The following is a 15850-nucleotide window of genomic DNA, read 5'->3' on the forward strand; positions in this document are numbered from 1 at the left end:
GATAAAATGCAACATCCTCACCGACACCAGGGAGTCTTTGGCCCAAGCCTGCCTTAAGTGGAGGAAGAGCACCCGGGAGGTTGCTGAGCATCTTGAGTCTCATCGCCAAGGGTATGCGGAAATCAAGCGCAGACAGCGGAAGGAGCGTGCGGGAAACCAGGCTCCCCACCCACCACTGTCTGTCCCACATGTGACTGACTGTAATTCACCTGAGAATTCACTTTTAGAGTGGAAGCAAGTCATCCTCAATTTCGAGAGACTGCCTATGATGACAATGATGATGGTGACAGTACAGATTAGATACAGAATGATGCTCCCGCTGCACTGTCACCTGAAACACTTCCAGAGTAAAGCTGCCTCTACACTGTCCCATCAAACACTCCCAAGTAAATGTATGACAACAACAACTTGTATTTATATAGCACTTTAATGTAGTAAAACATCCCAAGAGTGTTTCAAGTCACAAAATTTGACACTGAGCCACATAAGGAGCAGTTAGGGCAGAGGACCAAAAGCTTGGTCAAAGAGGTCAGTTTTAAGGAACGTCTTATAGAAGGAAAGAGAGGCAGAGAGGTTTATTCAGGGAATTCCAGAGCTTGGAGTCGAGGCAACAGAAGGCACGGCCACCAATGGTTGAGTGATTATTATCAGGGATCCTCAAGAGGGCAGAGTTAGAGGAGCGCAGATATCTCGGGTGGGGGAGCTGTGGAGATTACAGAGGTGGTGAAGCATGAGGCCATGGAGAGATTTTAAAACAAGGATGAGAATTTTGAAATTGAAAATTGCGTAACTGGGAGCCAATGGTGATGGGTAAACAAAACTTGGTGCAAGTTACGACACGAGCAGCCGAGATTTGGATGATCTCAAGTTTACGTAGGGTAGAATGTGGGAGGCCAGCCATTGGAACAGTCAAGTCTAGAGATAACAAAGGCGTAGATGAGGGTTTCAGCAGTGGATGAGCTGAGGCAAGGGCAGAGATGTGCTATGTTATGGAGGTGGAAATAGGTGACCTTAGTTCTGCCGTGGAAGCTCATTTCAGGGTCAAATATGACACCAAGGTTGCAAACTTTGTGGTTCAACCTCAGACAATAGTTAGGGAGAGGGATGGAGTCAGTCAGTGGCTAGGGAACAGAGTTTGTGGTGAGACCGAAACTAATGGCTTCGCACATCCCAATATTTAATTGGGGAAAATTTCTGCTCATCCAGAACTGGATGTCAGACAAGCGCGGGTTAGATACTGAGTAAACCTCCCTCTATACTATCCCATCAAACACTCCCAAGGCAGGTACAGCACGGGTTAGATACGGAGTAAAGCTCCCTCTACACCATCCCAGCAAACACTCCCAGGACAGGTACAGCTCAGGTTAGATACTGAGTAAAGCTCCCTCTACACTGTCCCATCAAATACTCCCAGGATAGGTACACCACGGGTTAGATGTGGAGTAAAGCTGCCTCTACACTGTCCTATCAAGCAGTCTGTTAATCCTCATAGAATTGACGCTCTATATTTTATGCATTATGCTGGTAGGGTTGAGATGAAGAGGGGTGGGAGGAGGCTCATGTGGGGCATAAACACCAGGATGGACCTGTTGGGTCAAATGGCCTGATTCTGTGCTGTAAGTACAATGTGATCATAAAGGGGAATGGGACTTGAGGGAGGGAAGCAGACGAGTGAGGATTTAATTCCTTCTGTCAACAACTTTAAGAACGACATGCATTTATATCTTGTGCCTTATCATTCCGCAAATTATAGAATCATAGAAATTTACAGCAAGGAAGGAGGCCATTTCGGCCCATCATGTCCGCGCCGACCGACCAAGAGCTATCCAGCCTAATCCGAATTCCAGCCCTTGGTCCGTAGCCCTGTAGGTTACAGCACTTTAAGTGCACATCCAAGTATTTTTAAATGTGGTGAGGGTTTCTGCCTCTACCACCTTTTCAGGCAGAGTTCCAGACCCCCACCGATGTCTGGGTAAATAAATTTCCCCTCATATCTCCTCTAAACCTCCCCCCAATTACTTTAAATCTATGCCCCCTGGTTGTTGACCCCTCTGCCAAGGGAAATGGGTCCTTCCTATCCACTATATCCAGGCCCCTCATAATTTTATACACCTCAATCAGGTCTCCCCTTAACCCTCTCTGTTCCAAAGAAAACAGACCCAGCATCGCCAATCTTTCCTCCGAGCCAAAATTCTGCAGTCCTGGAAACAACCTTGTAAATCTCCTCTGTACCCTTTCCAGTGCAATTACATCTTTCCTGCAATGTTTGATCAGAACTGCACACAGTACTCCAGCTGTGGCGTAACCAGTGTTTTATACAGTTCAAACATAAACTCTTGTATTCCATGTCACGACTTATAAAGGCAAGTATTCCATATATCTTCTTAAGCACCTTATCTACCTGGTCTGCTACCTTCAAAGATCTGTGCACTCCAAGGTCCCTTTGTTCCTCTACGCATTTCAGTGTTGCACCATTTAATGTGTATTCCCTTGCCTTGTTAGACCTATCCAAATGCATTACTTCACACTTATCCGGATTAAATTCCATTTGCCACTGTTCTGCCCACCTGACCTGTTGATTGATATCTTCCTGCAGTCCGCAGCTTTCTTCTTTCTTATCAACCACACAGCCGATTTTAGTGTCACCTGCAAACTTCTTAATAATACCCCCAACATTGAAGTCCAAGTCATTGATATACACCACAAAAAGCAAGGAATACCCAGTACTGAGCCCTGCTGAACCCCACTGGATACAGCCTTCCAGTCACAAAAACACCCATCGACCATTACCCTTTGCTTCCTGCCTCCGAACCAATTTTGGATCCAACTTGCCACTTAGCCCTGGATCCCATGGGTTATTACTTTCGTGACCAGTCTGCCATGTGGAACCTTATCAAAAGCTTTGCTAAAATCCATATACGCTACATCATCCGCACTACCCTCATTGCAAATTTTGCAAAGTGTTTAATGCACAGCGGATGACTTTGAAGTGCAGCGACTGTTTGGTATGTAGGCAGATGAGGCAGCCATGTTGTGCACAGCAAGATCTCACCGGCACCGTGTTGTGCACAGCAAGATCCCACCAGCAGCAGTGCAAAATGGGTGACCTATATTTTTATTTCTTTTTCGTTGTTTTGAGGAAGGAACGTTGACCAAGACACTCGCTGCTATAAAACTTCAAATACTGTCACTGGGTCTTCAATGCCCACTCCTGAACCGGGCATTAACGGCACCGCCAACAGTGTAGCACTCCCTCAGAACGTGTTGCACCGTTAGAAGCCGGCTCCAGTACCAAACGGGAAACCATTTTATTTTTAGCATGAGCAAACACTGTGAGATCTGGGCGTCACTGGCTATGCCAGCATTTATTGCCCATCCCAAATTGCCCTTGCCAAGTTGATGGTGAGCTACCTTCTTGATTATAACTGAATGGCAGAGGATGGTTAAGAGTCAACCACATTGCTGTGGGTCATATATAAGAAAGAAACAAAGACTTGGATTTATATAGAGCCTTTTACAACCACCGGATGTCTCAAAGCGCTTTACAACCAATGAAGTACTTTTGGAGTGTAGTCACTGTTGTAATGTGAGAAAAGCCGCAGCCAATTTGCTCACAGCAAGCTCCCACAAACAGCAATGTGATAATGACCAGATAATCTGTTTCTTTGTTATGTTGATTGAGGATAAATATTGGCCCAGGACATGGGATAACTCCCCTGCTCTTCGTCGAAATAGTGCCGTGGAATCTTTTACATCCACCTGAGAGAGCAGACAGGGCCTCGGTTTAACGTCTCATCTGAAAGACGGCACCTCCGACAGTGCAGCTGCAGTCAGCACTGCTTTTAGTTTTTTTTCAAAAAATATACTTTATTCATATAAAATTTTCACACTACATTGGAAAATAGTTCAGTGCCTTGCGGTCAGCAATTCCATGCAATTCGTTTGGATGCTGACAGCAGTTCCATATGCACTAGCGTGCATTTCATTTCAATGTACACTTTAGTACAAACCTTAAATCACATTACATGTAGTACTGTGCAAATAAGGGTATTACATGGAGCAGATTTACACTACAGGATACATTTCAATAACGATCATGTGATCAAGTCTGGAGTGAGACTTGAACCCACTGAGCCACAGCTGACACTTTAGTCAGAATGGGTAAGGACGGCAGATTTCCTTCCCTGAAGGACATTAGTGAACCAGCTGGGTTTCTACGACAATCCAGTAGTTTGATGGTCACCATTACTGATGGCCGTTACTAGCTGTTTATTCCAGATTTATTTAATTAATTGAATTTAAATTCCCCAACTACTGAGGTGGGATTTGAACTCATGTCTCTGGATTATTACTCCAGTAATGCAACGTATGAAAGTCTTCCATTTTGTGCCAATATTTTCCCCCACTTTTCTTTCCCCATCTCCTGAAAGCATTTAATTGAGCTGAAGAATGGTATCTTGAATGCAGTTGCCAAACTCTGCCTCTGCCGATCTCTCAGCAGGGTTGTCCAAGGCTGCTCTGACCTACATTAACACCCCACAGCTAGTAGCAGCAAAGTCACTGTGGGCCAGGGGTTAAACCTGGCACCCACAGTGATCAGGATCAGACGTAAGGGAGGGTCACTGGCCACGTGTAACACCCCTGGATCAGCAAGATGATCAGCATCTGCAGGAGTCATTGCCAAATTGACTCTACCCTGGGTCAGCGGGGGTGAAATTTGTCCAGGAAGGCAGCGCAAAGCAGGCAAAAACACATCAGCAGCCAGCGCACTCCACCCGATTTTCTGTTCCATGAACTTAAGTCCCTATGTCTGTAATCTCCTCCAGCCCGACAATCCTCTGAGAACGTTGCGCTCCTCCAACTCTGGCCTTTTATCCATTCCCCACTTCCTTCACTCCACCACTGGTGGCCGTGCCTTCAGCTACCTAGGCACGGGAATTCCCTCCTTAAACCTCTCCGTCTCTCTACCTCTCTCTCCTCCTTAAAGCCTACCTCTGACCAAGCTTTTGGTCACCTGTCCCAATATCTCCTTATGATGCTCGGTTTCAAGTTTTGTCTGATTATGCTCATGTTTTACTATGTTAAAGGTGCTATATAAATGAAAGTTGGCATTGGGGAGAAGCTAAATGGGCGTGGTGTTAAAACAGGCGCTATCGTCCCATTCGCTCAGCCGCCCAACGGCAATTCCACCCACCACTGAATCAAATTGCTGCCCTGGCCGAGATTGTCCCAGTACGGACCAGGAATCACAGCTGGGCCCTTCCGAGCTGTGTGGCCTTGTACTACATTGAGCAGTACCTTCGCACACTGAGCTATAATATCTCCACCTGAGATTAATAAGGGCTTTGCCTAACCGCGCTGTTATCGTAACTCTGTCTCCTCTTACCTTTCAGGGAGGATTGATGGCAATCTACATATTACACGACAGACCAGAAGACATTGCTGGAGCAATTTTTATAGCACCCTTGCTGTTAATGAATCCCGAGTCAGCAACGCCTCTGAAGGTAAAAGTACAGCAGACTCTTCAAACGCTCTGAACACTTCATAAAAAGAATTCTTTCATCTCACTGCCCCGGCACAATTTTCACCAATTCCAATGGGACCCCTTGGAGGATAAGCCATACTCTGAAGTTTCACAGGAATGTGTCACTGGATCTGTCCATCCCAAGGTCTCACTGACTTGCCAAATTGTAACTCGATCCACTTTGACTTCCTGAAGCGACAGAGGACAGAGATCCCCAGAAGACAGCAAGGGCCAGCCAAAATCCTGTACCCCAGTCCAAGTGCATGCCACCCCCAGCCAAAGTGCCTTCTTCAAGCACAAGTGCATCCTCGCCTCCCCCCGACCCCCCCCCGGCCGCCCACCGCCGCTCTCCCTCCACCGCCACTTGGGACTTACGGCTCACTGGAGGCTTGGGGCCCGGTCGGAGGCTTGGGGCTCACAGCTCAGCGGGAGGCCTGATTGGCCTAGCGAGTCTTGGGGACGGGGCGGGGGGGAGTCGGCAGCCTAGCGAGTCCCGGTGTTAAGTATTGAATAATTCCATGAGGCTAAGTACGATGAGCTAGTTCACCGTACTCCAGTTTATTTACTCTCAAAGTGAGGATTCAACATGGCTGCCAACATTATATACACGGCTTGCACGTGTCTGCCAGTGACCATTAGGTCTCCGATAGTCACGCCCTCCGGTGGCAGGTAAAACCCAGTTAACATACATAACACCCAGGGGAGGGAGGGAGTCGGAGAGTCTGGCCTAGCAAGACTTGGGTGTGGGGGGGTAAGGGGACAGGGTAGGAGTGGGAATCGGCAGGCCGAGTGAGTCCCGGGAGCGGGAGGAAGTCAGAGAGTTGGGCCTAGCAAATCCTGAGGGGAGCGAGTCGACGAGGGAATCAGCAGAGTCTCGGGTCTCAGGTCCTGCTTCTCGGCACCACGTGGGCAGAATGATTTGAGGCCCGGGTGGGGCTTGTCGCCTGTCTGTCAAAGAAAAGTGGGGCAGGGCCTGGGTAATAGTTGAGGGAGGAATTTGGCCAGGACACTGGGCGAACTCCCCAACTCTTCTTTGAATAGCGCCACGAGATCTTAAACACCCACCTGAAATCCACTCGCTCAGTATTGAATGAGGTGTGACAGCTGAGATCATGTGCCAGAGTTCTAAAGTGAGGTTTGGATCTACAAGATGTGTGTGTTGTCAGTGTTGCCTTGGCCACTACCTGAGCCTAGCTGACACATTGGCCTACCCTGCCGCCCTATTCCATAAATCTATGTCCCTTTGGATGAAGAAGTTCTGTCCGACTTCTCTTCACACTCCTAACTTTCTCACTTTAAGTACATGCCCCCACTAGCACTTTAATCAATTTTCCCGTGTCGACTTTTATCAGTTGTCCTTCTAACCTCAAACTCTCCTTTTTTTTAAACAAAAGCAAGCCTACCTTTGTTAAATTCTCCTCTTCACTTAAATTCCCGACCCGTAACAGCATAAGAAATAAAAACAGAAAATGCTGGAAATACTCAGCAGGTCAGACAGCGTCTATGGAGAGAGAAACAGAGTTAACGTTTGAGGTCGATGACTTTTCGTCAGAACTATAAAAAGTTAGAGATGTAACAGATTTTATCAGCTTAAGAAACAGCAACAAGAAAAGGCCATTCAGGTCTTTGAACTATTTTTCCCTCCATGAATTTTCTTTCCCAGGGCACAGTTCCAGTGGAGATCAAGGCCAACCCCCCCCCCCGCCCCCACCATCCCCACCCCCCCTCCCCCCGCCACTCCCCCACCCCCACCCCCACTCAGAAGTTTTTATCCTGATGGATGGAGAATCCAGTGTATCAATGATCTTCATTTTTGACATGCATTCTGAACCAGGGGCGCTAATTTATAGATATACCCTTTAACTCTCATCTTCCTCTTGTCTCCACCTTCTCGAGGGCAATAGCATCCAAACAACAACATAGACTTACCCAGACTTGCTTTGCTTTCTTCACTCTAGATGTTCATGGCCAAAGTTATGTATCACGTGCTGCCAAATTTACCCATGGGATACATAGATCCCCGTTTGACATCAAGAGATGAAAGCCAGGTGGGTTTGCTGTTACTTTTTTCTTCTCCTATTTGAATAAAGAATTTAATAGATTCTGTGTGAAGACTTGGTTGAGTTCATGAACTCTTCACCGACACTTTGACGGCCTCCCTCACTTAATCCACTACATTGAGTCTATTACGCAGAGGGGCATTTTCTCTCAACACCAACTTGCATTACATAGCGCCTTTAATGTAGTAAAACTTCCCAAGTTACATCCAAAGCAAATATAGGAACAGCCATTCGGCCCATCAAGCCTGCGCCACCATTTTGTTGGCCATGGCAACTCTTAATCTTAAGTTTTACATTCGCAATTTCCTGCCTTTTCTCCACATTCCCTAGTACCCTGACTTCCCAAGCAAGTATCTTAAAACATATCAATTGATACTGAATCTATGGCTTTCTGGAGTAGTAAGCTGCACATTTTCACAACCAGCTCGCTGCTTTGAGATCTTTAACAGATACGTGAACATGGATCCATCCCGGATTAGTGTACCATTCAAAGGGTAACATCTCTGACAATTCAACATTGCAGCACTCCCTCAGTACTCCACTAGAGTGTCAGCTTAGATTATGTACTCAAGACCTGGTGTAAGAGCCAACAAACTTCTGAGCCAGAGGCGAGAGTGATACCAAACCACATCAGGTAGTGAAAGGAAACTCAATGTTACCAAACCCTCGCTTTCTGAGGGATTAAATGCATTATGAAAAACAGTATAAAAGCGCACATTTTGCTGGTCTTCCCCAGATAAGTATAAAAAAGAAAACACTGCAGCACACGAGTTGAAACTCACATATGAATGTAAGAATTAGGAGCAGTAGGCCATACAACCCCTCGAGCCTGCTCCGCCACTCAATAAGACCATAGCTGATCTTCAATCTCAACTCTACTTCCCCGCCCGATCCTCATATCCCTTGATTCCCCTAGAATCCAAAAATCTATCAATCTCAGCCTTGAATATACTCATCAACTGAGCATCCACGGCCCTGTGGGGTAGAGAATTCCAAAGATTCACAACGCTCTGAGTGAAGAAATTCCTCATCTCAGTCTTAAATGGCCGACCCCTTATCCTGAGACTGTGCCCGCTAGTTCTAGACTCTCCAGCCAGGGGTAACAGCCTCTCAGCATCTACCCTGTCAATCCCGCTCAGAATCTGACATGTTTCAATGAGATCACCTCTATCAAATGAATCAAAACTAACCCACCGCCTCCTTACATGTAATGCCCGGAGAGAAATTCCTTGCTGCAGACTGAAGAGTAAGGGAGGCAAGAAGTTCCACAGTTTGAGACCCTGGGAAACCATGAGCACAATAGACCATGTAGGGTTGAATATTTGGAGCTGAGGAGAAACAAGAGAAGCACTGGCTGTAATAGCATTAATAACATAGAAAGACATGCACAAGAAAGATTGCAACAGAGAGAGAAATTGTAGATTACTGCAACCAGCGAGTTCTTGCAGCACTTACGTTATAACTGTAGCATTGGCTTGAAATGGTTCTGCTTCACGTCAATACTGCTGTTATAGTGTAAATGCAGCCTTACTCTAACACCAGCGCCCAATCTGATGATGATATTGACAACAATCTGCATTTATATCGTGGCTTTAATGTGAAAGAACTTCACAGAAGCATAAACACAAAAACAAAATGACACCAAGCCAAACAAGGGGACATTCGAAGGAGTGACCGAAAGCCTTGTCACAGGAGGAGAGGGTGATGGAGAGGTGGATGTGCTTAGCAAGGTGGAGTTTCAAAAGTGTGGGGCCCATGCAGCTGATGACTGCCAATGGTGGGGAAAGGGGATGAGATTTACAAGTGGCCAGAATTCGAGGAAAAGTGAGTTCTCAGGGTAGGGCTGTTCAGAGCCAGGATCAGTGACTTCTCCTCCAAGTGCTGCAAGGTTGCAGTTAGTGGTGCCTGAGGGTGGAGATGGTGCTGAGGCTGAGGTGAAGAGAAGGTCTTCGCTGAGTTAAAGCCGGAGTCAATACTGAGGTGTAAATGCCAAGTTAGGTGAAGCTTTTGCTGAACAAAATGGAGGAGCAGTGCATTTACCTTGCCATTCTTGCCTGCCCAATTCCCAATGTTATGCCTACATCTACCCACCTCATAATCTGGCTGTCCGATTGCCATTGTTCTGACTGCTTCATGCCTGATGCTCTTCCCATCCATCCTGCTGGTCTAGATGACTCTTCTAATTTAACTCAATTTCTATAACGATCAGATTCCAAACTTGGCTGCCCAGTACGTCTTTGGTTGCATAGAATTACATAGAATGTACAGCACATTTATCACTCTTGTGCCTCTGCCAAGGTATCTCAATTTTAAAAAAAAATTATAACAATCACTCTCCCGTTTTGGTTTCAAATGATTCGCATTGTTCCTCTGTTGAAGACACAACTTGTGATGAAAAGTGTTTTGCTTCTTGCAGGTACGTAACTACATAGTTGACCCTCTCGTCTACCATGGACCTGTGAGGGTGAGTTTTGCTTTTGAGGTGTTAAATGCGTTGACCAAGATCGAGAAACTACTCCCCAGCATCACGACACCAATTCTGATTTTACATGGTGATGCAGACTCACTGTCCGACATCAGGGGCTCTTACATCATGTACGGGAAGGTGAGCAGCCAGGACAAGACATTTAAGGTGATGCATTTTTCTCTAAAAATAAAATGTCCAGGTCAAACTGCTATAAGATATTTAACTCTTTAGGGTGATCAGATGTGAGATCAACCAAAACTTTAAACTTTTCTAACTAATGGTTTTATTAACATTAAGACAGTACAGCTTCACAGATACGACGTTTAGATCAGCAATACAATTCGAAACTTAGTACGGCAGATTCTCCTGCTTTGTGAACACTGAAAGGTTAATAAACCACCAACTTACTGTTCCCATTCTTCTAGTCCGACTTTCAAGACTGAGATGAGGAGGAATTTCTTCACTCAGAGGGTTGTGAATCTTTTAAATTCTCTACCCCAAAAGGGCTGTGGATGTTGATTATATTCAAGGCAGAGATCAATAGAATTTTGGATTCTCGGGTAATCAAGGGATATGGAGGATTGGGCAGGAAGTGGAGTAGAGGGCGAAGATCAACCATGATCTTATTGAATGGTGGAGCAGGCTCGAGGTGCCATATGGCCTAATCCTGCTCCTAATTCTTATGTCCTGATGATGTGAACTGAACCCTGGTCGGTCTCATGGACTGTCATTTAGAACATTCTTGCTGACAAAAATAACCACTTTCTGTAATTTTCCATTATCTCTTTCCTGTGGTTACACAGACGGATGGTACCAAACAGCACCTGGTGTTTACAATGATTTCCCAGAGTCTCTCAAGGCTCCATTATCCAGACAGTCTGCATACCATAAGAACATAAGAAATAGGAGCAGGAGTAGGCCATACGGCCCTTCGAGCCTGCTCCACCATTTAATACAATCATGGCTGATCCGATCATGGACTCAGGTCCACTTCCCTGCCCGCTCCTCATAACCCCTTATTCCCCTTGTAACACTTTTTGAATTTGGTCAACAACAATCATTTGCATTTATATGCTGCCTTTACCATAGTAAACTGTCCCAAAGTGTTTCACAGGAGCATTATCAAACAAAATTGGAATGGAATCCATTATTAAGGAAGTGGTAACTGAGCATTTAGAAGATTATAATATAATCAGGCAGAATCAACATGGTTTTATAAAAGTGAAACCGTCATTAGCAAATTGATTAGAGTTTTTTGAAGATGTAACTAGCAAGATAGATAAAGGGAAACTAGTGGATGTAATATATTTGGATTTCCAACAGGTATTCGATAAGGTGGCATGTAAAAGGTTGTTATGCAAGATAAGGGCTCATGTGGTTGGGGGTAATATGGATAAAGGATGGGTTAACGGACAAAAAACAGAGAGTAGGGATAAACGGGTCATTTTCAGGTTGGCATGCTGTTCCTAGTGGGGTGCCGCAAGAATCAGGGCTTGGGCCTCAGTTATTTACAATTTATATTAATGAAGGGACCGAGTCTAATATATCCAAGTTTGCTAATGATAAAAAGCTAGGTGGGAAAGTAAGCTGTGAGGAGGACACAACAAGCCTGCAATAGGAAATAAACATGTTACCTGAATGGGCAATAAGGTGGCAGATGGAGTATAATGTGGGAAAATGTGAAGTAAGAAGAATGGACAAACAAAATATTTTATAAATGGTGAGCAACTATTAAACAAAAATAAAATACTACGAATGCTGGAAAGCAGAAAATGCTGGAAATACTTGGCAGGTCAGGCAGTGTTGGGGTAAAAGGAAGACTTCTCTCCCTCGAGGCGGACTACCTGATATAGGAAGTTGACACCTGCCCTTTCTGTTGGGGTAAAGGGAAGACTTCTCATCCTTGAGGCGGACTACCTGTTACAGGCAATCGACACCTCACCCTCGCCCTCGGTATAACGACCACGGGATCAAACAAACGAAACCTTCATTTCAACCGGCTTTATTTTGAGCAAATGCAAGGGAAAGTTCAATCGTGGAATCTTCAAAGTACAAGAGATTTCAAGTACAATTTATACAGTTTTTTGAGGGGGGCTACCCTCCTACAAAATCATCGATAGATCTGCTATCAGTGAAGTTACATTGATTTGTCGTCTCTTATCAGACTGGTTGTGAGTGGTACATGCAATTGTCCATCTCCCCTCATATGTTAATTGTGTTTGTTCAGTGATGTGCACTTTGCCTTAGTCTATATGACGCCTGAAGTAACTGTTCCAAAATACTGGCTTTCTTTTCTCTTCCTCCGAGACTTCGAATCAAAATGTTATGTTTATGCAACTGCTAACATCTACTGACTTGTTAAGGTTAAGGATGGTTCATTAACCATCAGGCTTAATTCGTTTTAAGTCTGCTTTACATACATAAGCAAGTGTTACATACAATTGGCAATTATAATCCATACCATCACCGATTCCACAGACCCTCCTAATACTGATTAGTTCACTACCTTCAGCATTGTGTTGTGACCACTTATCTGTCTGCTCTTTGCCTGCTACAACACTATATCCCTTACAGGCAGTATCTGTGGAGAGAGGCACAAAGTTAACGTTTAAAATCGATGATCCTTCATCAGAACTGGGCAGAACACCCAGTTCGGATGAACAGAAACTATTAAATGTTGATGTTCAGAGAGATTTAGTTGTCCTCGTACAGAAAACACAGAGTTAACATGCAGATACATCAAGCAATTATAATGATAGAATCATAGAAGTTTACAGCACAAAAGGAGGCCATTTCGGCCCATCGTGTCCATGCCGGCCAACAAGAGGCTATCCAGCCTAATCCCACTTTCCAGCTCTAGGTCCGTAACCCTGCAGGTTACGCTTCAGGTGCACATCCAAGTACTTTTTAAATGTGTTGAGGATTTCTGCCTCTACCACCCTTTCAAACAGTGAGTTGCAGACCCACTCTGCATGAAGAAATTTCCCCGAAAATCCCCTCTAAACCTTCTACCAAGTTCTTTAAATTTATGCCCCCTGGTTGTTGAACCTTCTGCTAAGGGAAATAGGCCCTTTCTATCCACTATATATAGGCCCCTCATAATTTTATACACCTCAATGAGGTCTCCCCTCAGCCTCCTCTGTTCCAATGAAAACAAATCCAGCCTATCTAATCTGTCCTAATAGCTTAGATTCTCCACACCCGGCAACATTCTCGTAAATCTCCTCTGTACCATCTCAAGTGCAATCACGTCCTTCCTGTAATGCGGTGACCAGAACTGCACGCAGTACTCCAGCTGTGGCCTAACGAGTGTTTTATAAGGTTCAAGCATAAATGGAGCAAAAATGGAAAGTGCTGTAGTACAGAGAGACCTGGGGGTCCTTGTGCATGAAACACAAAAAGTTAGTATGCAGGTACAGCAAGTAAGGCAGATGGAATGTTGGCCTTTATTGCAAGGGGGATAGAGTATAAAAGCAGAGAAGTCCTGCTACAACTATAGAGGGTATTGGTGAGGCCACACCTGCAGTACTGAGTACAGTTTTGTCTCCGTATTTAAGGAAGAATATATTTGCATTGGAAGCTGTTCAGAGAAGGTTCACTAGGTTAATTCCAGAGATGAGGGTGGTTGACTTATGAGGATAGGTTGAGTAGGTTGGACCTATACACATTGGAGTTCAGAAGTGATGTGATCTTATTGAAACTTATAAGATAATGAGGGGGCTTGACAAGGTGGATGCAGAGAGGACATTTCCACTCAAAGGGGAAACTAAACTAAGGGACATAGTCTTAGAATAAGGGGCCGCCCATTTAAAACTGAGATGAGAAATTTCTTCTCAGGGTTTTAAATCTATGGAATTGTCTGCCCCAGAGAGCTGTGGAGGCTGGGTCATTGAATATATTTAAGGCGGCGATAGACAGATTTTTGAGCGATAAGGGAGTAAAGGGTTATGGAGAGCGGGTAGGGAAGTGGAGCTGAGTCCATGATCAGATCAGCCATCATCATCATCATCATTATCATAGGCAGTCCCTCGAAATCGAGGAAGACTTGCTTCCACTCTCGGTGACGGAACAGTCCAATACGGGAATTACAGTCTCTGTCAAAGGTGGGACAGACAGTCGTTGAAGGAAAGATTGGGTGGAAATTTATTGAATGGCGGAGAAGGCTCGAGGGGCCAAATGGCCTACTTCTGCTCCTATTTCTTATGTTTTATGTTCTTAAGTATAACCCCACTGCTCTTCTATTCTATGCCTATACAGGCAGCATTCCGTATGCTTTCTTAACCTCCTTATCTACCTGGCCTGCTACGTTCAGGGATCTGTGGACATGTTCTCCAAGGTCCCTCTGTTCCTCTACAATTCTCAGTATCCTACCATTTAATCTGTATTCCCTTTCCTTGTTAGCCCTCCCAAAATGCATTACATAGACTCATAGAAACATAGAAAATAGGTGCAGGAGTAGGCCATTCGGTCCTTCGAGCCTGCACCACGATTCAATAAGATCATGGCTGATCATTCATCTCAGTACCCCTTTCCTGTTTTCTCTCCATACGCCTTGATCCCTTTAGCCGTAAGGGCCATATCTAACTCCCTCTTGAATATATCCAATGAACTGGCATCAACAACTCTCTGCGGTAGAGAATTCCACAGGTGAACAACTCTGAGTAAAGAAGTTTCTCCTCATCTCAGTCCTAAATGGCTTACCCCTTATCCTAAGACGATGCCCCATGGTTCTGGACTTCCCCAACATCGGGAACATTCTTCTTGCATCTAACTTGTCCAGTCCCGTCAGAATTTTATATGTTTCTATGAGATCCCCTCTCATCCTTCTAAACTCCAGTGAATACACGCCCAGTCGATCCAGTCTCTCCCCATATGTCAGTGTTGCCATCCCGGGAATCAGTCTGTTGAACCTTCGCTGCACTCCCTCAATAGCAAGAACGTCCTTCCTAAGGTTAGGAGACCAAAACTAAACACAATATTCCAGGTGAGGCCTCACTAAGGCCCTGTACAACTGCAGTAAGACCTTCCTGCTCCTTTACTCAAATCCTCTAGCTATGAAAGACAACATACCATTTGCCTTCCTCACTGCTTGCTGTACCTGCATGCCAACTTTCAATGACTGATGTACCATGACACCCAGGTTTCATTGCACCTCCCTTTTCCTAATCTGCCGCCATTCAGATAATATTCTGCCTTCATGTTTTTGTCACCAAAGTGGATAACCTCACATTTATCCACATTATACTGCATCTGCCATGCATTTGCCCACTCACCTAACCTGTCCTAGCCACCCTGCAGCCTCTTAGCATCGTCCTCACAGCTCACACCGCCACCCAGCTTAGTATCATCTGCAAACCTGGAGATATTACACTCAATTCCTTCATCTAAATCATTAATGTATATTGTAAATAGCTGGGGTCCCAGCACTGAACCCTGCAGCACCCCACTAGTCACTGCCTGCCATTCTGAAAAGGACCCGTTTATCCCGACTCTCTGCTTTCTGTCTGCCAACAAATTCTCTAACCACATCAGTATATTACCCGCAATACCATGAGCTTTAATTTTGCACACCAATCTCTTGTGTGGGACCTTGTCAAAAGCCTTTTGAAAGTCAAAATACACCACATCCACTCCCAGGGGGAGTGTTTGCTAGTGCTGTTGGGGAGGGGTTAAACTAATATGGCAGGAGGATGGGAACCTATGCAGGGAGACAGAAGGAAGTAGAATGGGGGCAGAAGCAAAAGATAGAAAGAAAAAAAGTAAAAGTGGAGGGCAGAGAAACCCAAGGTAAAAAGCAAA

At 45.1% G+C, this 15850-nt stretch overlaps 1 protein-coding gene across 2 annotated transcripts in view; it reads left to right on the forward strand.

Annotated features, from left to right (window-relative positions):
• LOC139277342 (monoglyceride lipase-like) overlaps positions 1-15850 on the forward strand; it is a 63881-nt gene that overhangs the window by 43433 nt on the left and 4598 nt on the right. The window contains exons 4-6 of one of the 2 annotated variants that reach the window (XM_070895690.1): positions 5394-5504; positions 7483-7572; positions 10001-10189. In XM_070895690.1, coding sequence (XP_070751791.1) covers positions 5394-5504; positions 7483-7572; positions 10001-10189 — 390 coding nt within the window. Of the gene's footprint in view, positions 1-5393; positions 5505-7482; positions 7573-10000; positions 10217-15850 lie in introns of both variants that reach the window. The other variant, XM_070895689.1, reaches the window with a different exon arrangement.

This window comes from Pristiophorus japonicus, chromosome 12 (genome assembly GCF_044704955.1).
Source record: "Pristiophorus japonicus isolate sPriJap1 chromosome 12, sPriJap1.hap1, whole genome shotgun sequence".
NCBI classification, from domain to species: Eukaryota; Metazoa; Chordata; class Chondrichthyes; family Pristiophoridae; genus Pristiophorus; species Pristiophorus japonicus.